The 22,778-nt window shown below is 45.4% G+C and overlaps 1 protein-coding gene across 3 annotated transcripts in view; it reads left to right on the forward strand.

Moving 5' to 3' along the window:
- The window catches only part of ARAP2 (ArfGAP with RhoGAP domain, ankyrin repeat and PH domain 2), a 1,345,662-nt gene that overhangs the window by 93,575 nt on the left and 1,229,309 nt on the right, over window positions 1–22,778 (forward strand). For all 3 annotated transcript variants that reach the window (XM_085642300.1, XM_085642298.1, XM_085642299.1), the window contains exon 3: window positions 22,685–22,758. In XM_085642300.1, the coding sequence (XP_085498426.1) occupies window positions 22,685–22,758 (74 nt within the window). The remainder of the gene's footprint in view (window positions 1–22,684; window positions 22,759–22,778) is intronic.

Here is a 22,778-nt window from a genome sequence, read left to right on the forward strand (position 1 = left end):
GATCCTCGGTTCCTTACTGCGGCGCAGGGGAGGTGAGGCATCTGTTCCTTACTGTGTCGGGGAGGTGATGTCATGAAGGCGGCAAGGCGTCTGTTCCTTATGACAGTGTGACGTCGATAGAATTGGGAGTCACCCACGTCGAGGATCAGCTCTGCATTGATGAAGCACCGGCGTCAGTGAGGTTGGGGCTCCGGTGCATGTCGGGACGTCACGAGCTGCATCTTTGTCTCTGGTGTAGGCAGCAGCCTTGATGTCAGCTTCAGAGTCGATGCGGCACGGCGTCAGCAGGCGCCGGGCCTACTGTGCAAGTCGGGGCGATGCAGGTTACGGCGGCACTCGCCGGCATCGGTTTTGCAATTTCCTTCTGTGACAGCTGAAATAGCAGTTCCAGATGCAGAGAGACAGAAGGGGTGAAGTCTTTGTGTCCCTGGGACTTCAGAACAGGAGGCAAGTTCAGTTTCAAGCCCTTGGAGATCTTTTCCTCAAGTAGGTGACAAAGCAAACAGCAAAGTCCTTTTTTATCTTTTCCTTGGTAGCAAGCAGCCACTGCAGGCCAACCCCAGACAGCAAACCGCACAGGGGCAGTATTCCTCCTCAGCTTCTCCGGCTCTTCTCCTTGGCAAGGGTTCCCAGAAGTTATCTAAAAGTCTGGCGTCTAGGCCCTCTTTATATATATCCAAAATCCTTTGTTCTCTGAAGGCAGAAAGTGTCTGTACCTGGCCAAAACCAGTCCTGTCCTCACTGGTGCAGCTTCCTGATTTGATTTGATTGATTGATTTGATTTGATTTGATTTGATTTAAACATTTATATAGCGCACAAATTCCCAAAGGCGTCTAGGCACTCATACCTGCTGGAAAGTAACAAGGTTACCACACAAACTAGGGACTGACAGGTTAATTTATAAAAAGTTTTTATAGCTTTTCTGAAAGCCAAAATCGTAGGGCAAATCTTTATCTCACCGGGGAGCAAGTTGCAGGTTTTAACAGTACCTAACACAAAGCTTCCCCCCCCCCCACCCCACCCCCCAGCAAGCTCTCATGACTCTAGGGGTTTGTAGGAGTTTGCAGTGAGCCGACCTCAGATTTCTAGTTGGTATATACCATTTCAGTTGCTTTTTCAAAATGTCAGGACCCCGACCGTGGAGAGCCTTGAAGGCTAAACATTGGGATTTGAATATGATTCTTTTATCCACCGGGAGCCAAAGCAGGGTCTTTAAATTGTGCGAGATGGGCTGGAATTTCAGGATATCGAGCAGCCACCTGGCTGCTGCATTTTGAAGCCGTTGCAGCTTTTGACGGTGCTGCTTTTGGATCCTTACATACAACGAATTTCCATAGTCCAATTTGGACAATGTCAGTGCTGTCACTAAGATTTTTACTGACTCAGATGTAATGAAGGGGTGGATTTTTCTAATCATCTTCAACATGAAATAGATTGAGGAAGTGAGGGAACTAATCTGATTTTTAAAGGTCAATTTATCGTCCAAGATAACGCCTACATTTTTAGCCTCATTTGCCGGAGTTGGAGTGTCTCCCAGGCTGGTCAGCCACCATCTAGGTGTCCAGAAAGAAGTGTCAGAGCCAAATAGGAGGACCTCAGTCTTTCCACCGTTCAGTTTCAAAGAATTCAGACTCATCCACTGCTGTACATACAAAGATTGAAACGATCTGTTGTCTCTCCAATATTGCTGGAAACTGACACCACAAGTTGGGTGTCATCAGCGTACGAGTTTACTGAGAAAGCACATTGCCTGATGATTTTGGCCAAGGGGGAGACATACAGATTAAACAACGTAGGGCTAAGGCCTGAGCCCTGTGGCACCCCACAAGGGAGCGAAAACTGTTCTGAGGTGAAGGCCCCGGCTTCAACTGATTGGACTCTATCAGAAAGGAAGGAAGTAAACAGTTTAAGGGCCAATCCACTAATGCCTAGTTCTGAGAGTCTATTAATTAAAATAGAGTGTTCACTGTGTCGAAGGCCGCTGATAGATCTAATAATATCAGAACAGCCCTCCCCCAGCATCTAAAATAGATCTAAGTTCTTCAGTAGCCATAATCAATCCTGTTTCTGTGCTAAGCCCTTCCCGGAACTCGTATTACGATGGATCCAAAAGGTCCTCGGAGGAGATAAAGGTTGAAAGTTGCATATTTAATGTTTTCTCCAATACTTTTGCTGGGCTGGGAAGGGTAGTCTTGAGATGGGTCTATGGCTGCTGGGCTCAGCCGGGTCAAGGTCAGGTTTCTTCAGCATCGGCAAAATTGAAGCTATTTTCCATGCAGCAGGGAACATGCCTGAGCCAATGATCACTTTAAACATGACCCATAGTTGCTCACTGACCACTTCAGGGACCATATGCAATATTTTCGGAGGGCAGGGATCTAACGGGGCCCCATATTTGGAGGTCTTAACCACCTGGATGATCTGCTCTATGGAAGGTATAGAGAAACAAGTCAACAGGCGAGAAGGGGAAAGTAGCATGCCCGCTGAGGGCTTCCCAATCAATGCACTGCCATATCCACTATGATCTTTATACACTGCCTTCACTTTGTCTCTAAAAAATTGAGCCAATAGATTGCAGAACTCATTACTGCTATCCATCCTCAGAGGCTCTGGGAGTTTAGCTAGGCTTTTCACTGTTAGAAAGAATTCCTTGGTTGAGTTCTTTGCCTGTTGTATTTTTGATGTAAAGTATTTGCTTTTCTCTTCCAGAAGTAGTATCTTATAATCAGACAATGATTGCTTATATTGTATTTTATCAGTTGTATCATACTTCAGTCTCCACCTTCTTTCCCTCCTTCCACAGATCTATTTCTTGTTTCTTAGTTTCTCAGAGAACCAGGGTTCCAATGGCTTATTCCACCTATTAAAAAAAGTCTTGCTGGGGGCCAAAGGATCCACCACATTTTTAATCCAGTTAGAAAATCTGTAAGCTGCCATATTAGGGTCTATAGACCGGTCTGGCTGGGTTCTAGCTAGGGAAGCTTGTAAGGAAGGGGCATCAATGATGCTCCAATCCCGCCCTTTAGCTACGACATCTGTATTACAAGGTTTTGTAAAGTGTTCGTTAATACTCACAGAGAACTTTATGGCCTTATGATCTGACCATGGGGCTGTGGTTCCGTGAATTCTGAACCCATTCAATGAAGGTTGTCTTATCGTGACGATTTTGGTATCAGCGAACCGCGACTGACAAGTGCGGTATGCGTAAGCGTTTTCGTCATGCTACACCGATGGATTCACTGTGTATTTGACGATCTAGTCTGCACCCGTGGGTTCCATTTTGTGCATAACCGCAATTTTGTGGTTGCCCTCACATAGGCTAATGACTACAGGATGACTGTGGCCGAGCGAGCCTCTAGGGACGCGTACACCTTAGCTTGAATTCGTGTTGACTTCTGTTTGACCTGAGTCAATTGACCCTGTTGCCCGAGGCTAAACTTGTTGAGCCAGTACCTTGTTAAGCAGCTGGTCAGATAGAGATCAAAGAGCAGGACATTATTGATTCTATGGCACACGCACACATCACTCTATCTTTCTCCTCATCTTTTTCTGCTCCTTACTTTTATGGCCTTATGGCCTAATTATTGATTTGGGTTGAGGTCTTTTATGATGGGCCCGTCCGGCCTGTTCGAGCAAGAATGCTGGATTTTTGCCTTGTCATTGGCGATGGGTTGGACAACTGAAAGTGGGTTTGTCGTTATGTGATGCCTCTGTAAATATCATCCTCTGATTGGTCAGATTTGTGAGTAATTGATGCTAGCCAGGAACGTGGTTTTTGGCATAAAAGACGATGCTCCGCTCTATTATGTTGAGCAGTCTCCTGAGAACATACACCGTGTTGTACTTCTAGGACCTCTGTTACTGGCTGCAGCTAATAAAATTTGATCTTTGATGTCAACAGAAGAATCCCGTGTCTCTGTACTCTAAGACAGGTGAACCCGAAGACTTCGGGCGTGTCCCCTGCGCTGCTGGGATTAAATCCCGGTTCTTCAGTTGGCGCCCAATGTGGGGCGACTTCAGCAGTATTGGTCCAAGCCTGAAGATTGTGAGGAGCTTCGTGTGAAAATTCTGGAGGGAGGCCTACCACTTCATCGACCCCTGTATGTCGTTGTGGTCCGAAAGTCTTTGCTGCGAAGTTCCCCGCATTCCGACGGCTACGAAGGACTGCTGCCCTGACTGTCGCCCTGTCTTGGAGCCTTTGATGACTTGTAAAGCGAGACGATAGACGGGTCTTCTGGCGACGTCATCGATATTTCAGTTAAGTATGAGTGGAGCGTCTCCCAGTCCTTAGTTTGTTTTGGTATCCTTCGGGATCGCTTTGATTTGCAGGCCCCAAAGCCGAGGGACTCGTGTATTCACGAGGCTATTGTTTTGATATTCCCTTGAAGTTTGAAGCTAGACTAGTGAGCGAAGATGCCTGGTCTTAGCAGACTTGGAAAGATATTTTGTTATGGTTGTAATAGGGATTCCCGATTGGAGGACTCGTGTCCGGTGCCTCCGATTGGAACTCCGACCTATGAGCTCTATTTAAAACACGGCGTGAGCCCCATCACGTATAATGATGTATGGATTAGGTATACTAGGAAGGATGGTGTCCTAAAGTGGCCCCAATATGGTAGTTACGACACGGACATTTTAGATAATTTGGAGGTTAGACTCTTCAAAAAGAAAGCCCGGCCGGCAATGTTTGACTCTTTCCGCCTTTGGCAAAAGGAAGCCAAACAAAAGGAAATTAAGTTAGCGAAACGAAATAAGCGTGCACGAGGTATGTCGATGGTGCAGGCTGCTATACAGTTTAAGGATAATGAGGAAGAGCAAGAAAGCGAACAGATGTTTAGGCAACGTAAATTAGCGGTAGACAAATGTTATCCAGCTTTGCCTCCTCAACAGCAAGAAGAAAAGAAAGATCTTGCGAAAGATCCGTTAATGTCACATCTATTAAGTTCACCACCCCCTTATGCTCAGAGTGCTACCGCACCTCCGCCACTTGTAGTTGCGCAACCCCGGTTGTTTTACCTCCAGTGGTTCCTCAACAGCCAGCTCTCCCTCTACTGGCTACTACTGCCTCGGCGCAGCCTTCTCAAGGGCCGCCGTCTTTGCTACCTCCTTCGTCTGCTACTCCTATACCTGTGTTGTCTGTTCCTTCTCATTCTGCTTTGTCTCCTGTTCTTTTGTCACCTTCTCCTTCTGCTCGTCGGAGGATGACTGATGCGGTTGCTAGTCTTTTTTCTCCTCTAATGGGTTCATTGGGTATGTCTCCTGTTGTAGAGCGTAAGCAATTGCGTAGTCAATTGCCTGGTCCTGATGAACGGACAGTGTTAGATCACTTGGCGCGTAAATGGGTTACCTTTCCTTCGCACTATGATCTTGAGGGTGTTATGGATGTTTTCCATCAATGGGAAGCACCGAAACAGAGATACGTATTTGATGTGATGTGTTCTTTCCTTCGTGAACAGTGGGAAGATGGCGAGGTAGGGCAGACTCCGCATGAGTTGTTCCGTGTGCGGTCCGAGTTTGCGAAAGGAACTATAGTGGGTCTTGATGTTGAAAGAGCAGTCGCGACATTGTTGTCGTTTAGGAGTGAGTTTCCTTCTAGGTCATTGTTTGAGCCTGATTCTTCAGTTAGGAGAACGGCACGTCAATACCCGATGCGTGAGGTTCCTCCCGTTTGTAGACCTGGTGATGCGAATGCTAATCCTCCTGTTCTGGCACATTTCCAGCGCGTTTGGGTACATGTTCCATGGAAGCGTGCCGAAGTCCTAGCTCTAAAGCAGACTCTGCCTGATCCACGTAAAAATCCTGCGGGGTTTTATAAGGAGCTATCTCAAACTGCGGGTTCATGTATTATGAATTTGGCTGATATAGATATGTTATTTGGGAATGTTGTTCCACAGCCTATATGGACTAAGATTCGTCATACGGATCATGCGCAGGAATTAGGTGATACATGGAATAACCTTAGAACTGCAGATGAAAGACAAATAGGTGGTGCTAAACCCGAGAATGTGATTGCTGATCTCCCTGGTAGAATTATTGATTATATGAAGACTTTGATGCCTGCTATGCGTGTCAATTGGGACAAGTTGTCTGCATGCAAGCAGAAGAAATACGAAACTGTGTCCGACTTTTTCACTCGATTTGAAGAGACGTTTGCAGACCACAGTGGTCAAGATATGAGTACAGAAGGTGGTCAAAGGTTGTTCGTTGACAAGTTTGTGCATAATTTGCTTCCCGAGTTGTGCAATAGGTTGAAGGATTCTGAAAGTGCCTGGGCTGTTTCTTCGTCAGCACAGATATTGGCTACTGCCCAGTACTATGAGAATAGAAATAAGGATGAGATAGAGAAAGCGGATAAAAATACTAAAGAACTGAAGACTAAGGTTCTTTTGCAGCAGGCGTAACCGCCTCGCAACACCCAGCGTGATTATCAACAACCCCAACAATATCAGAGAAACTCGCAAAGGTTCGAGTCTTCTCAACAGCGTTTTTCTGTAGGCCCTAATCAGTGTGCGTATTGCAAAGAAGAGGGTCACTTCAAGAATAGTTGCCCGATTTTATTACAGCGCACGAATGGTGTCTCTGGTATGAGAGGTCGAGGTGTTCAACAAGCTCAGTGAGGTCGAGGATGTGGTATGTCTCAGATTGCGCGTTCCTTGCCTCAGCAGAATTCGATGAATTGTTTTGATCAACAGAATGGCGCGTCTGGTAGGACGGCTCAGTATTATGCGGATGATTATTACGTTGAAGGTGAGAATATGGAAGTTAATGATTGCTAGGACAGCCACAGACAAAGAGAGGGAGTCTTTTCAGTTCCAGTAGATCAGAGTGGACCTTATGTTAAAGTGATTGCATCAGGTGTGTCAGAGCCTTTTCTGTTGGATACTGGTGCTGCGAAGAGTTCTATCACGCACTCTAAACTCCCTGGCGCACCTTTGTCTGGCTCAACGAATGTTTCAGTAGGGTTTTCTGGCGCCCCGGTTAGAGATCCGATTTCTAGTCCTTTGTCTCTTTCTGTCGGTCCTTGTGAATTCGAAGCACCCCTCATTCTGACGACAGGTTGTGGTGAGAACTTGTTGGTTTTTGGACTTGTTGAACAGATTGCATGCAACGCTTTATTGTTCTCCTTCAGGAGTACAGCTTACATTGGGAAAGAGAGTGATCTCTCCGATGTATTTGGCTAAAGACCAACTTCCAGCTGAATTGTCTTCTCTTCCTGATTCTCTTTGGGCCACTGGTCCTAATGATGTGGGTCTTTTGGAGATTCCGCCATATGTTGTGACATTGAAGGCGAATGCTAGATTGCCACGCATTCCACAGTATCGTATCTCAAGTGATGGTAAAAGAGCACTCTTGGCGATCATCTCTGATCTGATTGAGAAAGGTGTGATTGAGGAAACGAGAGGTAATGTGTGCAATAGTCCGGTGTTACCTGTTCTGAAAAGAACCGATTCTTCACAACCTCCTGTATATAGGTTTATGATCGATCTTCGCGAGGTGAATAAGATCGTTGTTCCACAATTCCCTGTTGTGCCTGATATGACCGCTTTACTGACTTTGATTCCGGCCACAGCCACGTGGTTTTCGGTGATTGATTTGAAAAATGCTTTCTTCAGCATCCCAATTGCTTTGGAGAGTAGAGATATTTTTGGCTTCTCTTTAGGAGGCCGAAGTTTCCGGTTTAAACGTGCTCCTCAAGGCTATTGTGAGAGTCCATCGATCTATAGTCAAGCCTTGAAGACGCAACTTGATTTGTTGGTTTTACCTGATGATGCTGCCCTTATTCAGTATGTTGATGATCTTTTAGTCGCTGCTGACAATGAAGAGACTTGTAGAGAGGCTACTCTGTCGTTGTTACGTCACTTGTCTGATTTCCATCATAAGGTTTCTCTTCCAAAGTTGCAGTATTGCCGACAAGAAGTTACCTACTTAGGTCACCTCTTATCGAAGGAGGGAAGAAGATTGACCCCAGAGAGAATTCAAGCGATTGCGAAAATGAGTGTGCCTACGACACAGAGAGAAATGCGTGCGTTTCTAGGTGTTACATCGTACTGTAGACAGTGGATTGCTAATTTTTTGTTGCTTGCAAAACCTTTGATAGCTCTTACTGTTAAAGATACTCCGAATCCTATTCCTTGGGCTGACGAATGTCAGAAGAGTTTTTCAGAATTGCGTGATGCGCTGTGTTCGGCTCCTGTGTTGGGTACCCCCGATTACAGTAAACCCTTCACTTGTATGTCCACGAGAGAGAGGGATGTGTATTGTCAGTTTTGACTCAACAGTTTGGCGATAAGCAACGTCCATGTGCTTATTTTTCGTCGACTCTGGATCAGGTAGCTAGAGCGTTGCCAAGTTGCTTGAGAGCTACAGCGGCTGTTTCAATCCGACAGTCTGCTGGTTTGGTGATGGACAATACACTGATCGTGATGGTTCCACATGCAGTGGATACCTTGTTTAACCGTACCAAGACACAGCACTTAACTAGTGCTCGGATGTCAGGTTACGAATTGACCTTGTTAGCAAGTCATGTACATATAAAGAGATGCAACACGTTGAATCCAGCCACGTTGTTGCCGATCTAAACTAAGACAGATGATACCGAACAGCATGATTGTTTTCTTAGGACTGAGGAAGAGACGAAAGGGAGGATAGACCTTAGGGACACTCCTCTTGCGGAATGTGATGGTACTTTATGGGTTGATGGTTCGTGCTTTAAGCTTCCGAATGGTGATACGACTGCGGCATATGCGGTTACGACTTTGCATACGATTGTGGAAGCTGCTCGTATCCCACATAATTCAGCACAAGCGGCAGAGTTGATTGCATTGACAAGAGCGTGTGTGTTGTCGAAAGGGAAAAGAGTGACTGTGTACACTGACAGCCAGTATGCGTTCAGTGTTGCTCTTAGCTTTGGACGATTGTGGAGAGAACGTGGGTTTCTGACTTCGCATGGGACCAAGATCCAACATGGTCAATTGGTGAATGAACTTCTTGAATCTCTTACTCTGCCGTTGCAAGTTGCGATCGTGAAATGCAGTGCGCATAAGAAAATCACGGATGATGTTGGTCGTGGTAATGCGTTTGCAGACGAAGTCGCGAAAGAGACTGCGAGAGATGTGATGAGTCGAATGTACGTTGCGGGTCCGGCGAGATGGATTCCAGATAGAAGTATGTGTGAACATACGATTGAGAGTGTGAAATCCATCCAAGCTGAAGCTACAGAGAAAGAGTTGAATGAATGGAGAGAAAGCAAGGGTAAATTGGACTCGAATGGTTGTAGGGTTGAGTTGTCAGAGCATCAGCGATGGTTGTTGCCTGATGCGTATGTACTTCCAGTGGTTACGATGGCACATGGAATGGCCCATATCAGCGTGAAAGGAATTTGTAAGTTGTTGGCCCCAGTATGGCAAAATGCTGGAATTCCTAAGTGTGCAGATAATTTGGTCAAGAACTGTATGGTTTGTTTGATGTACAATCCTGGTAAGGGAACTCCAACTCCAGCTGGTCATTTTGCTCCTCCCACGTATCCGTTTGAGGCTTTACAGCTAGATTTCATCCACATGGAGAGGTGCAACAATCTGAAGTATGTCTTAGTGGTTGTTTGCTCTTTTTCTAGATGGGTGGAAGCCTACCCTTTGAAGGACAATACTGCCTTGTCCACAGCTAAAGCCCTTATTAAGGAAGTTTTCCCTCGGTATGGGTTGCCGAGAATGGTCTGGAGTGACAATGGGAGTGAATTTGTGGGTCAAGTGATGAAGAGAGTGTGTGATGGGTTAGGAATCCGGCAGAAGTTCCACGCTTCCAATCATCCCCAGTCAGCTGGTCTAGTTGAGTGCTATAATGGTACGTTAAAATTGAAATTGGCCAAAATTCAAGCGAGCTCTGGTCTACAATGGCCTGATGCTTTGCCGTTAGCCCTTCTGTCCACAAGAATGACTGTGCATTCGCGAATGGGTCTGAGTCCTTATGAGGTTGTGTTTGGTCGCCCGGCAAATATTTGGGGAGTGCCGCGGCCGCCAAAATTTAGTGAGATAGAACACCCTGTATTGCTTGACTACCTGTACGAATTGACGGCTAAATTGCGTGTTCTGCATCAACAGGTTCATGATACTTTGCCACAGGTTTCTGAAGATCCAGGGCACACCATTGAACCTGGCGCGTGGGTGCTCGTGAAGAATTTTCAGCGAACCAAGAACGAGCAGCCCCGCTGGACAGGACCATATTTGGTGTTATTATCCACCCGTTCTGCGGTACGAGTGCACGGTAAAAAGAACTGGATTCACGGCGTACATTGTAAGAGGGCCCCTTTGCCTCTGCCGTACGACCGGTGGGTCCAAAAAGGACTTCCTGATTCTGAGACTGAGACCGTGCCTCATTTTCTGCCTTTCAGCGATGCCCGTTTGATTGGAACAAACACTGAGCCAGAAAGCGATAATCTTCTTCAAGAAGCTGTGCCTCCATCGAACCGTTTGAACACTGTTAAACCTGAGCTACTTTTCCGAGAACAGACATTGCCTGGCAAAGGGCGTTATAATTTGCGACCAAGAGTCGCGGGACAAATAACAAATTAAGTTCCTTCTTTGCTATTTTTTTTTAAGGTCAGCTCCCCTCCGAGAAACTATTTTGATTTTTGTTTTTCGAACCACCATCCGGGTTCAGTTGTAGGGTCACGGTGCCAAGTCCTTGGAGTGCAAGCCGAAGACGTTAGGTCGGCGGTTCTGGTTGGTCTAAGGGCGTTCCCTGGACCGACAGGCGCATTCCTTAGCATGGAACACCCATCCGCCGTGAGCAGCACGGTTAGAGGATGGAGTTTTTCGGGATGGAGAGACCTACTAAAAGAATGAGCTTCAAGAACGAAATGTGTATAATAATGAGTAGAAAACGCTTTTTGATATTATGTCTGTTTATACTGTTTAGTTTAATTATGTTTTTAACTGGATATGTGACATTCTCTATTCAAGTAACATTCATGCCCACTGCACAACCCATGCCTCCTCCTACTGTTTCTTCGCATTCTTTTCACCCCCTGCCCGAACATGAGTCCATTAGGAGAATGGAATTCGCTAATAATTCCTTCGTTCAGCTTCTGCACCAACACCAGCTAGTAGTGAACGCAACTAATTGTTGGGTGTATGGCCTTATGCCCCATACTACCGATAAAGGTATTCCTTACCTGGTCCTGCCATTTAGCTACAATGGTTCTGTGTGGGCATACAGAACAATGTTCATTGATGCCCGTGAAGTCCACCCCCTACGTTCTGTGAAGGATAATCCGAAGAATAGTGCTCTGGTCAAGGGAATAGTCGACATGATTAGAGGAATAGGTTCTTATGAGACTATCCCGAGAGATGAGACGCTAGCGTATATTGGATGGAACTTTACTGGATATGGAGCTAGTCTGAGTGGGAACCAGCGAGCGAAGAGATCCTCCCCGATTTGGATAGTACCCCATCAGGGTCATAATGGCAAGAATCCTAGAGCTCAGTTAGGGAAGAGTGTTTGCATTGAGACATATGTTTTTGCATCCGAGACTTCCCCACCGTTTCTAGCAGCTAAGGGTACCTACTTCATTTGCCATGACAGAGCGTATACATGGTTGCCCCCTGATTTTTCGGGCACATGTTTTGTCTCGTTCTTGTTACCCCCTACATTTACAGCTGCGGCAGATTACCACAAGATGAGTCGTTAGAGGTGTCTTCAGAAAGGAAGATACCGCAGGACAAGAATTGGGAGATTTCTCGAAGGGTTTTCTGACGTTTTGGGGACCTATGGTTAACAGCAGGAACATAACGGCAATTGACGAGAGTAGTTGAGTCCACCATAGTCGAGACTGCTGGCGCCCTTAGTAACTTGACTGCTGAGCTCCAGTCGGATCGCCTTATGACTCTTCAGAACAGGGTTGCGTTAGATGTCATACTTGCAGATAGAGGAGGGGTCTGTAAATTGATCCAATCAATCTGTTGTGTTTTCATTCCAGACAACGCTCTGACAGTTTTCCAAACCATCTCCAAGCTACATAAGCTCTCCGAGTCCTTACATGTGGACGAAGGAGATTGGTCGTTTATGGGATGGTTCTGGGGATTGTTATCCACCTGGGGATGGAAGATTCTGATGGTCATTGGGATGGTATTAGCTATCGTTTTTCTGTTCTGTCTTTGTATACAGTGTGCTCCTGCTATCTGTGGCCTTTTTGCTACCTCGTGTTCGAGGAGACCTGTCCAGAGAGAGTTACTAAGTACCAGGATGATGCTACAGCAACATCTCAATGATCTGATGAATATAGACCTGGACTCAGATTGACGTGAGTTTAGGTTATTGCCTATGTAAAGGCAAAAGGAGGGTCGGTGGTTCCGTGTATTCTGAACCCATTCAATGAAGGTTGTCGTATCGTGACGATTTTGGTATCAGCGAACCGCGACTGACAAGTGCGGTATGCGTAAGCGTTTTCGTCATGCTACACCGATGGATTCACTGTGTATTTCACTATCTAGTCTGCACCCGTGGGTTCCATTTTGTGCATAACCGCCATTTTGCGGTTGCCCTCACATAGGCTAATGACTACAGGATGACTGTGGCCGAGCGAGCCTCTAGGGACGCATACACCTTAGCTTGAATTCATGTTGACTTCTGTTTGACCTGAGTCAACTGACCCTGTTGCCCGAGGCTAAACTTGTTGAGCCAGTACCTTGTTAAGCAGCTGGTCAGATAGAGATCAAAGAGCAGGACATTATTGATTCTTTGGCACATGCACACACCCCTCTATCTTTCTCCTCATCTGTTTCTGCTCCTTACTTTTATGGCCTTATGGCCTAATAATTGATTTGGGTTGAGGTCTTTTATGATGGGCCCGTCCGGCCTGTTCGAGCAAGAATGCTGGATTTTTGCCTTGTCATTGGCGATGGGTTGGACAACTGAAAGTGGGTTTGTCGTTCTGTGATGCCTCTGTAAATATCATCCTCTGATTGGTCAGATTTGTGAGTAATTGATGCTAGCCAGGAACGTGGTTTTTGGCATAAAAGACGATGCTCCGCTCTATTATGTTGAGCAGTCTCCTGAGAACATACACCGTGTTGTACTTCTAGGACCTCTGTTACTGGCTGCAGCTAATAAAATTTGATCTTTGATGTCAACAGAAGAATCCCGTGTCTCTGTACTCTAAGACAGGTGAACCCGAAGACTTCGGGCGTGTCCCCTGCGCCGCTGGGATTAAATCCTGGTTCTTCAGGGCAGATACTACTCCTGACACCTTTGAATTGGGGTTATACATAAATATACCAGCTAATGTGTGTCCTGTCTTGTGCGTAGCTTGTTTGACAATATGTCTAAGAGCAAGGCTGGCTATAGCATCGCCAGGAGAGCTGTGTCACGGTCATCCTGTTTTTCTAGATGATAATTAAAATCTCCTAGCACGGAGAAGTCCGCTTCCGCGCAGCTAGATTCAATGAATGGACTGATGGTATCTAAAAAGGTGGCTTTCACCCCGGGTGGCCTATATACCAACAAGCCCTTGAATGTATACGTTGGACTTAGTGTGATCGGAAAGGACAGGAGTTCGCAATCTGTTGTGCTTCCTCCTACTGAGCCTTAGACCGCTATGTGATCTCTATATACTATTGCTAGGCCCCCGCCCCTCTTGTCAGCCCGGTCGGCATTAAGAATAGCATGGCCCGCCGCGATGGCCTGCCCCAGATCTATATTTGCAGTTTTATCTGCCCATGTTTCAGTCCCAAATGCTAGGTCCAATTTGTGGGAACCAACCATCTCTGCGAATTCCACATTGTGTTTAACTAAGGACCGTGCATTAATAAGCATGGCCGAGATCAACTTTGCGTCTCTTTTGAGTGGCTGTTTGTGGGGTCTTATAGCTGAGCATTTTTTAATTTTAGTAAAGCTAAAGGTTAGCTTGCGCTGATTACACTGTCTAGATTCACTCTGTAAATCTAGCAGTGCGCAAATAGGCTTATTATCTACCCTGTTGAATGACAGCTTCCTGGTAGGAGGTGGAGACAGCATTGTTGAAGGCAGAGCAGGCCCATTCAGGCGAAAAGGAAATCTCCTCACCCTACTCTAAATGTAGCCCAGGTCCATTCAGCACAGCCCTGACTCATCGGACGTCTGGAGACATAGCCCCTCTCCAGACCCTGTCACCCAAAAGCCAGACATGCAATACACAAACCTAGTAGAGGCACACTGGATGGTTAGGCAAGAAAATACCCACTTTCTAAAGTGGTATTTTCAAACACAGAATGTAAAAATCACCCTTACTAAAAGATGCATTTTAACATTCTGAGTTCAGGCATACTAAACCTTATGTTTCTTCCTTGTTCCCAGGGCCAGTTATGTTTATAAGACGTTATAAACAAACTTGGCAGTAATTCACTATCAGGACATGTTATACACATGTCCTATCTTTTGCACACATTGCACCCTGCCCACAGGGGTACCTTGGGCCTACCTTAGGGGTGGCTAATATGTAGAAAAGGGAAGGTTTAGGGACTGGCAAGTGTGTCCACTTGACATGTCAACATGGCAGTCCCAGACTGCACACAGGCTCTGCAATGGCAGGACAGAGTTACATTTTATAGGTTGCTGTTGTGGGTGGTACAATCAGTGCTGCAGCTCACTAGCAGCATTTGATTTTCTGGCCCTGGGCACACACAGTGCAATATACTAGGGTCTGATAAGTAAATCAAATATGCCAATCATGGAATGACTAATCCATAACAACAATTTACAAAGGGAGCACTTGCACTTTGGCAATGAACATCAGTGGCAAAGTGCCCATAGCATCTAGACCATCAAAACGGAGTCCAATCCACACAAAAAACACAGGAGGCAACAGCAAAAAATGGAAGGGAGACCCACGCCAATGTTGGCAGGTCTAACACAGATGTTAACAGGGTGGCTTGATTTACTGTGTCAAAGGCTGCAGGTAGGCATAGGAGAAAAATGAGACTAACATATCCCATATTTGTGAAGAGGTGCATTGTTGTGAATGATAAATTGCCTCTAAAGACACTGATACTTTCCGTAACAGTCACATCCATTCAGTCATGGGGTGGAGGGGGTAACCATGGTGTAGTGTTGGAATTTGATGGAGAAGTTTTTTAATAATCCAGATGTAGTAGTGAGTGAATTAGGTTGTGGTCTAGAGAGTGTTTCTGAAGGATTAGTGTTGCAGTCGAGAAGGGGAGATGGGATCAAGTGATGGAGGGATAGCAATGATCGAGATAAACAATGTGAACCTTCAGTGATGGGGTAATAGAAGGTAAGGTATTGGTCAGTTAGACTGAGAAGTTCAGGAGGGATTTTCCCTAAACCCTTGTGTTATGTGTTTCAGGGCCATTGAAGTCACCAAGGTATGTCTTTGGGGATACAAATATGAGGTTGTAAACGTCAATGAAATATTTGCTATACCCTTAATGAGATGATAGGAGGCGAGGCAAATGGGATGGTATGAGACCACCTGAGAGACATTCATAGGTGTCTTTCAGAAGATACATAAAATAAGAAGAGCAGTGCTTGTGCCACTTAAATCTAAAGCCATCATTACAGAATGTGTTAATAGGTGTTCTTGATTTATAAACAGTTAAGTGAAAGACAAGCATACACATTGTAACAAAACTCAGACCAGATGGTACAACAGGTAGACTGAGGGTAAAATAGTGCATCATCATTTCGCATAAAGTGGTATACGCTTCTATACATCTTCCGTTCTGGTTGAGTCAAGGTCACCAAATTAGACAGTATTGTGCAGTATTTATACTTTAAATAAGTGAGAACATTACACAGGTCAGGATGCTCACCACTCATCTGCATGACTAGGCTAATTGCAGCTGGGTTTACACCTGGGTTCATGGAGTAAAGGTATCCTGGATATAATTACAAATAATCTTGTAAGAACATTTTATGGTCTGTGGTGTCTCTCCCCAAGTCTGTTGTCCCTTCTGACCAACTTGGTTTCACCAGAATAAGTGCCAGCATGGTCACTTTTTCTTCATTTTAGTTTTAGTGGCAAAAGTGGAAATTATCAGTGGGCATAATTTTTGAGTGTTCGATATTTGGTGTAACATATAGTCAGCACACTGATTTATTACCTGGCCCCAGGAAGTTGTTACTGTAGGGCAATAATACAAAAGGGTACAAAGTTCCTCTAATAAAGGAAAAAAGGGAGGGGGGAAGGAGACGAAGAGATGTGTTGTCATGTGTCTCAGAAAATGGAGCCTGGTCAAGAGTAGCACAGGTTGAGAAAGGAAGAGGGGGAAATCCCTTATTAGAACTAGGGCTCTCACACACCCAGCAAGCTAGGTGTCATGCTTCATCATATGAGCCTGCCCCTCGTCAGGTCGGCGCTGCAATTCCTGACGGGCTCCCAATATTGGGCTGCACACCACACCGCCTGTGTTAGTGTACAACTGGGTGTTGGGACGCCCTGACTCTCCCTGGTCTCTCTCACCCTATAGGGCTTCATGGATTTACCATAACCCCCATTTTGCCGCATTGACAGAGATTTTATTTAATTTTCTCACCTTTCCGGCATTAATCTCTAGGACCCAATTTGGAGTCCTTTTTACCCGCCGGTCTCTGCTGCAAGATTGCCTTGATAGCAGTATGGGTGAGTGTTCCGGTTACTGCATTGTTTTTATCACCTCGCTGTATACAATTGTACACCATTCTTCTGGGTGATTTTAACGTCCACGCACCTTTGGTGTTCCCATGTGTCCATCATGATACTATTGCCTCCTATCAACTCGAGTTTATCTCATCATGTGAGTGCATTTTGATGTGTTGTCTATTGTAACTTTTTTGTCTTTCTTTGTAGGTTACCTTATTGAACCTCTTGGGTATGTAGACTAGTCACTTACCTTTTGTTGTAGATAGTTCTTATTATTTGATCCTGAGGAAGTGCCGTGACCAATTTTTTGGCTACCAAGGCACGAAACATGTTGATCTTGTTGAGAGTAGGGCATGCATAACTAGTCTCATAAACCACTAGTGCCTATACCCACCTCAATTTCTATTGTTTTTAATTAGGCTGTTTACCACTTCATTAAATTCACGTGTGGACTAACAGTACCTATTTTATACATTCACTCACATCTACACATTCTAGGGCCTCTTACCCCCATGGCACCCTTCAGCTGGAACAAAAGATCTCCGCCAAAGAGCCCCAATATTGGGAGCTCGTCAGGAATTGCAGCGCCGACCTGACGAGGGGCAGGCTCATATGATGAAGCATGACACCTAGCTTGCTGGGTGTGTGAGAGCCCTAGTTCTAATAAGGGATTTCCCCCCCCTTCCTTTCTCAACCTGTGCTACTCTTGACCAGGCTCCATTTTCTGAGACACATGACAACACATCTCTTTGTCTCCTTTCCCCCTCCCTTTTTTCCTTTATTAGAGGAACTTTGTACCCTTTTGTATTATTAGTTGACGGGGTTTGTACACTGGACCTCACTAAAAACCTAACCCCCTTGTCCCTATTTTGTTGATACGGTAGGGCAATCACAGATCAAATAAAGAAAACCTGCCACTGGTGTTCTACATGGTTGGAATATGATTAGAATGGCTTGTCAGTCACCATAGATTGCTACTAACTATTCTCATTCACTTTTTTACCATCAGGGGCTGTGTTAGACTTGGGGGTCTCTAGTTGGCACAGGTATGCACTTGTGACAAATAGGGACCCTCTCCTCTAGTCAGGGTAAGGGGATAGACTCCTAAAATAACCCCTGTTCACCCCTTTGGTAGCTTGGCATGAGCAGACAGGCTTATCTCAGAGGCAGTGTGTAAAGCATTTGTGAACACATACAGCAATCAAGTGACAACACTACAGATGGACACCACACAGGTTTTATATAAAAAATAAGTTTTCTTTATATAGATTTACCACAAGAACATTAAACGACAAAAACACACAATACTGTTACTTTAGATGGTAGGATTTTGCTTAGTTCTCTTAAGTTCTTAAATGCGACACTTTAAGTCAATGTACCTTTTAGATGCCACATGCAGGGCAAAGAAAGTGTTGCAACGATGTGATGCGATTAAGTTTTTGGTGCAAAGAAATAAGGACGTGAAGATCTTCCAGATGCGGTACGCTTCTCCGATGTTGCAAGAAAACTCGACTCGATGCTTCAGCTGCGACACCCTTTGTGATGCGACGACAGCGGCCTTGGCAGCGACACTCTTCTCCGACGTTTTGCGAGACGCTTCCGCTTGATGCGATGTTGCAGCGGAGACACCCCTTTATGCGATGCGACGACAGCAGTTCCGACGGCCGCAAGCTTCTCCGTGGATGCGAGGCGCTTTTCTTGATGCGGTGCAATGCGACTACGATGGCTGCGATGGTGACACGCTTCTTCCTTGATGCGAGACTCTTCTCTTGATGCGGTGCAATGCGTCCGCTACGATGGCTGAGATGGCAGCACGCTTCTTCGGCGTTGCAAGACACTTCCTGGATGATGCGAGACGCTTCTGCTCAATGCGATGCTGCAGTGGTGACACACTTTATGAGATGCAACGACAACAGATCCGACGGCGGCACGCTTCTCCTGCTTGAGTCGCGCTTCCAGCTCTTTGCGACACGCAGTCCCTCAGAAGGCCCAACAACAGCAGCAGGTACTTCCAAGGAACTCTGGGGAGCTGAGGGGTGAAGTCTGTTGTTCCTGTGACTTCAGCAGGAGGCAAGCTCTATTCCAAGCCCTTGGAGATCCTTCACAAGTTGAGCAAAAGTACACACAAAGTTCCTTTCTCCTCTCTTTGGCAGTAAGGCAACCACTGCAGGCCAATCACCCAGTTGCAGGGATAGTTTCCCCCTCAGCTTCTTCTGGTTCCTCCCTCAGCAGAGGTTCTTCTTGTTTTCCCAAAGTGATCTAAATTCTTGGGATCAGGGTCCCAATATTTATACCCAGAAATCCTTTGTCCTCTGAAGGCAGAGGGGCCTTTGCCCAGTCCAAACCAGTTCCTGAGCACTCTTTTTACCAGACTTCTCCTTTTCTTTCACAGTGCAGGGCAGAAACATTAGACGCCCCACAGGCGGTGGAGCCAGCATTGTGGAAGGCAAGTACAGCACTGGAGCACTTTGTTGACAGGATTCCTTCTCTTCATTCACTGTGCAGGGCAGAGACATCAGCCGCTCCCCAGGGGGTGGAGCCAGCATTGTGGAAGGCAGGCACAGCCCTATTCAGGTCCCAGGTGCAACTCCTCCCACCCATCTAGATGCAGATCTCTCTATTCGCCACTGGGGCACCTCACCCTGTCTCCTGGAATTCCCCAGCCCTGTCACTCAAACTCCAGACAAAGGAATACACACAGCCTAGCGGAGGCAGGTTTGAATGGTTAGACAAGAAAATGACAGTACTAGACTGCACGCAGGCTCTGCAATGGCAGGCCTTAGACACACTTTTACAGGCTGCTTCTGTGGGTGGCACAAGCAGTGCTGCAAGCCCACCAGCAGCATTTGGATTTACAAGCCCTGGGCACTCCGGGTGCACTGTACTAGGGTCTGACAGGTAAACCAAACCAACCAATCATGAAATCACTAATTCATACAATAATTTACAATATGGAGAGCATATGCACTTTAGCACCTGTCAGCAGTGGTAAAGTGCCCAGAGTCATTAAAGAGCCAACAACAGGTCAGAAAAAATATGGGAGGAAGGCAAAAAGTTCAGGGATGACCCTGCAAAAAGGGCCAAGCCCAACAGGCTGTCTTTCCCACATTGCCTCTGATGGATCTGTATACTTTGACTATTACTTTTCTCTCCATAGTCACTTCTATTGAAGTCACAAATGAAACCGAATTTTTTTTCAGAGATTGTGGAAAATAATCCCATGTGTCTTTGGCTCCTATGAGTAGTCTGCTCTTTTGTAAGGAGTGCATTTGCAAAATTCCAGACATGAGCTCCACATCATGGTATGAGATAAATGTATCATAGTCTTCCTTAAGGTTGCAGATACTATCTCACCATGATTTAGATTAATGTCTGCTCCTGCCTTTAAAACGTTTCTGTTGATCCACTTTGATATTCAGTTACAGAGTCTGTTTTGCATGCTGGTTACACTCGACATGTAATGAAATTGCCTATGACAGTTTAGAAATGTAACATCTTCACCACTTGGCTATTAGCCATCCCATCCAGGTTACTGCAGAAGGATGTAGCTTTCACAGTTAGGCTCATCTCAGATAGAGGAAGATGAGCTATGTTTTTGGGAAGAAGATAATTTCCAGGTTGTGGTAAATGAGGGTTTGCTAGCAGAATGTGCATTGATGATCATTATTTTAGACAAGTATCATCAATGATAATATGGATAAGTCCAGCAAACGTGTGCCTGCAGGTAAGGTGGCCGGGGGTAGGTGGCTGAACGTATTGGAGGAGCTGAATGGGAAGTTTGTATGATGTAAGAGAAACTAATTAGCTAGTGTATTTGGGTAGCTTAAGAGTGAAATGTGCTGCTTGTGTTACCATTTCCAGTATCACCCAGTAGGAGACAATTAGGTTTGTAAAGTTATACATTGACATCATTTAGGCAATGCAATAGTTATATTTTAAATATAGGCATTGCATGGTCTGCAAATTGCTCCAGGTGAGCATTAACAGACTGAGGAATGCAAGGTGCACTATACTAACAGGGTCTTATTTAGAGTTTAGCAATGTGAGAGAGGTGACTTAGTGAAACAGAATACTGAAGGATTGAGAGCGTCTGATAAGCGGAGTGGAGGGGACACCCTTAATGAATGTTCATATAATTGTAAGGCAACAGCAACATATTTTGCACTGTTAGCCTCCTCTCTCCCCCAGGCCTTTGTAGACCATGTTAGAGTATGGCCTGTAAATAAGCGTTTTTCTCAAGCAAAGATGGCCACTTGCAGGGCTGGGCATGAGTTCAACCAAGGAGTAAGGGCGTATTAGATGATGCCTTATTGGCTGGATAGCGGTCTGTAGGGTAACCAGTACCTTCCTCGTTGGTTCTGTAGACAATACTGTAATGGCCAGAAGAATGCTACTTATTAGGTACCACTCTGAATTCTGTGACTCCTATAAGGTTCAGCAAGCCTTTAAAAACCTTGTTAGAAGAGGGCTGATGTTCTAGAAGGTAAGTAGTCTTTGGCAGAAATGTATGAATGATGACTTTGACATAGAGTATGGTTTCTGGATTTCATTTGAAACCGATTACAACCATTAAAACAATTCGAACCAGTGGTGCAAAAAGGGACATTGTGCCTTATTACAGACAATGTGCTGCCCACAGCATAGATAGGAACAGGTGCCTGCCTTGGGTAGTAGCGCTTTAGAAAAAGGCTGTTGGAAGCAGGCGATCTGCATTTCTCAGTGCAGGCAGCACATGGCCAGCTTTTGAAAGGGGACAGAGATTCTGCTGCAGAAGTGTGCATTGAGGAACTGCACTCACCTGCAGGGACATGTCTTTGGGTCAGTGGGAACCCCTCTCACACCCCAGCATGGGTCATCTTTGTGGATGCACTGATTGTGGGCCATCTCTTTGTGGTGCACAGTCAGTGCTCCCCCTAACGGCCTGTTTGGCTCTGTACTTGCGTCCATAAGATGGTAGGGAAACAGAGGCAAACTCTTTTTCTCAGGCTTGGGATTGTCCCCAAGCTAATGTGGGAGCACATCTTAGAATTGTGCTGGTGCACATATAGGTATTAGTACAGTGGAGCAATTGGTATTACAGAAGGGATCGCATAAACATCGGTAGCCTAGCCTGATTTCGAAAGGTGCCTGGAGACACAGAATGTGGCCCCTGGGCCACTTTGTGTAATACAGTGGTGTAGCAAGAAAAGGCCAACATCATACATGAGAATTACAACCATTAACCTAGTGCCATCTTGGTATCTCAATACAAAGAACAGGGCAGTGTGTCACTGGTTTGCAGTAACCGAGAACCAAGCACACCACATTTATCTCCTGTTCAAAGGAGAAAATGTTACAAGGGCTAATCTTTAATATTTGTCTGAAAGATAGAATTGCAGGAAGGGGTGCTAAAATTCCACCATAAACCATCCTAATGAGCTGGAGACCTATATCCATCTGTGAACACACTTCATATGAGCTGGAACAGAACCACTTGGAAGACGAGTAGGAGTACTGTGACATGAGATAGGCCTTGAGATGGTAGTAATAAACAGTGTTAAACACAGATATTAGCAATTTTTGAAAACAATAGAAAACAGTACAAAATAAAGTAATCTGAATTTACAACTAATAGAAACTGAGTGCAATGCCCTCTTTTTTGTCAATGTTTGTTTCTGGTCTTGCAAATGGGACGTTTTTCTCATCTTTAAAAGTTGTGGACTATCTGCCTATGGAGAATTTGAATATGATGCTAAAAATAAACTAGGAACAGCAGTAAAACTGTAACACTGTCATAGTGATAGTAAAAATAATTGAATGTAGTACGACTGTGCTGTTTTAGATCATGCTATGGTCTAATTTCTAGAACAGACTGTAGCAGAAGAGCTCTACAGCACATCAAAGACTGAAGTGAGGCTGGACCCACACCAGTTTATCGATAATTCTGGGATTTCAGATTTTGTCCTGTGGTGCAGCATCAGTGGTTTGGATTCAGATTACATTCTACTAGTCGGCTTTCTTATATGATGTCTAGTATAATGATAATATTCCAGTATGAGCCCAGCGGTATGATATACTTTAATTTCTTCCAGTACTTTACACGAAAGAAGTGTCGGACTCGCAGATCACAGGAGTGATGGAAACCCAGGAGCCTCTGCACAAATCTGTGAGTTGCATTTCACATCA

Source organism: Triturus cristatus, chromosome 2_2 (assembly GCF_964204655.1).
Source record: "Triturus cristatus chromosome 2_2, aTriCri1.1, whole genome shotgun sequence".
NCBI lineage: Eukaryota > Metazoa > Chordata > Amphibia > Caudata > Salamandridae > Triturus > Triturus cristatus.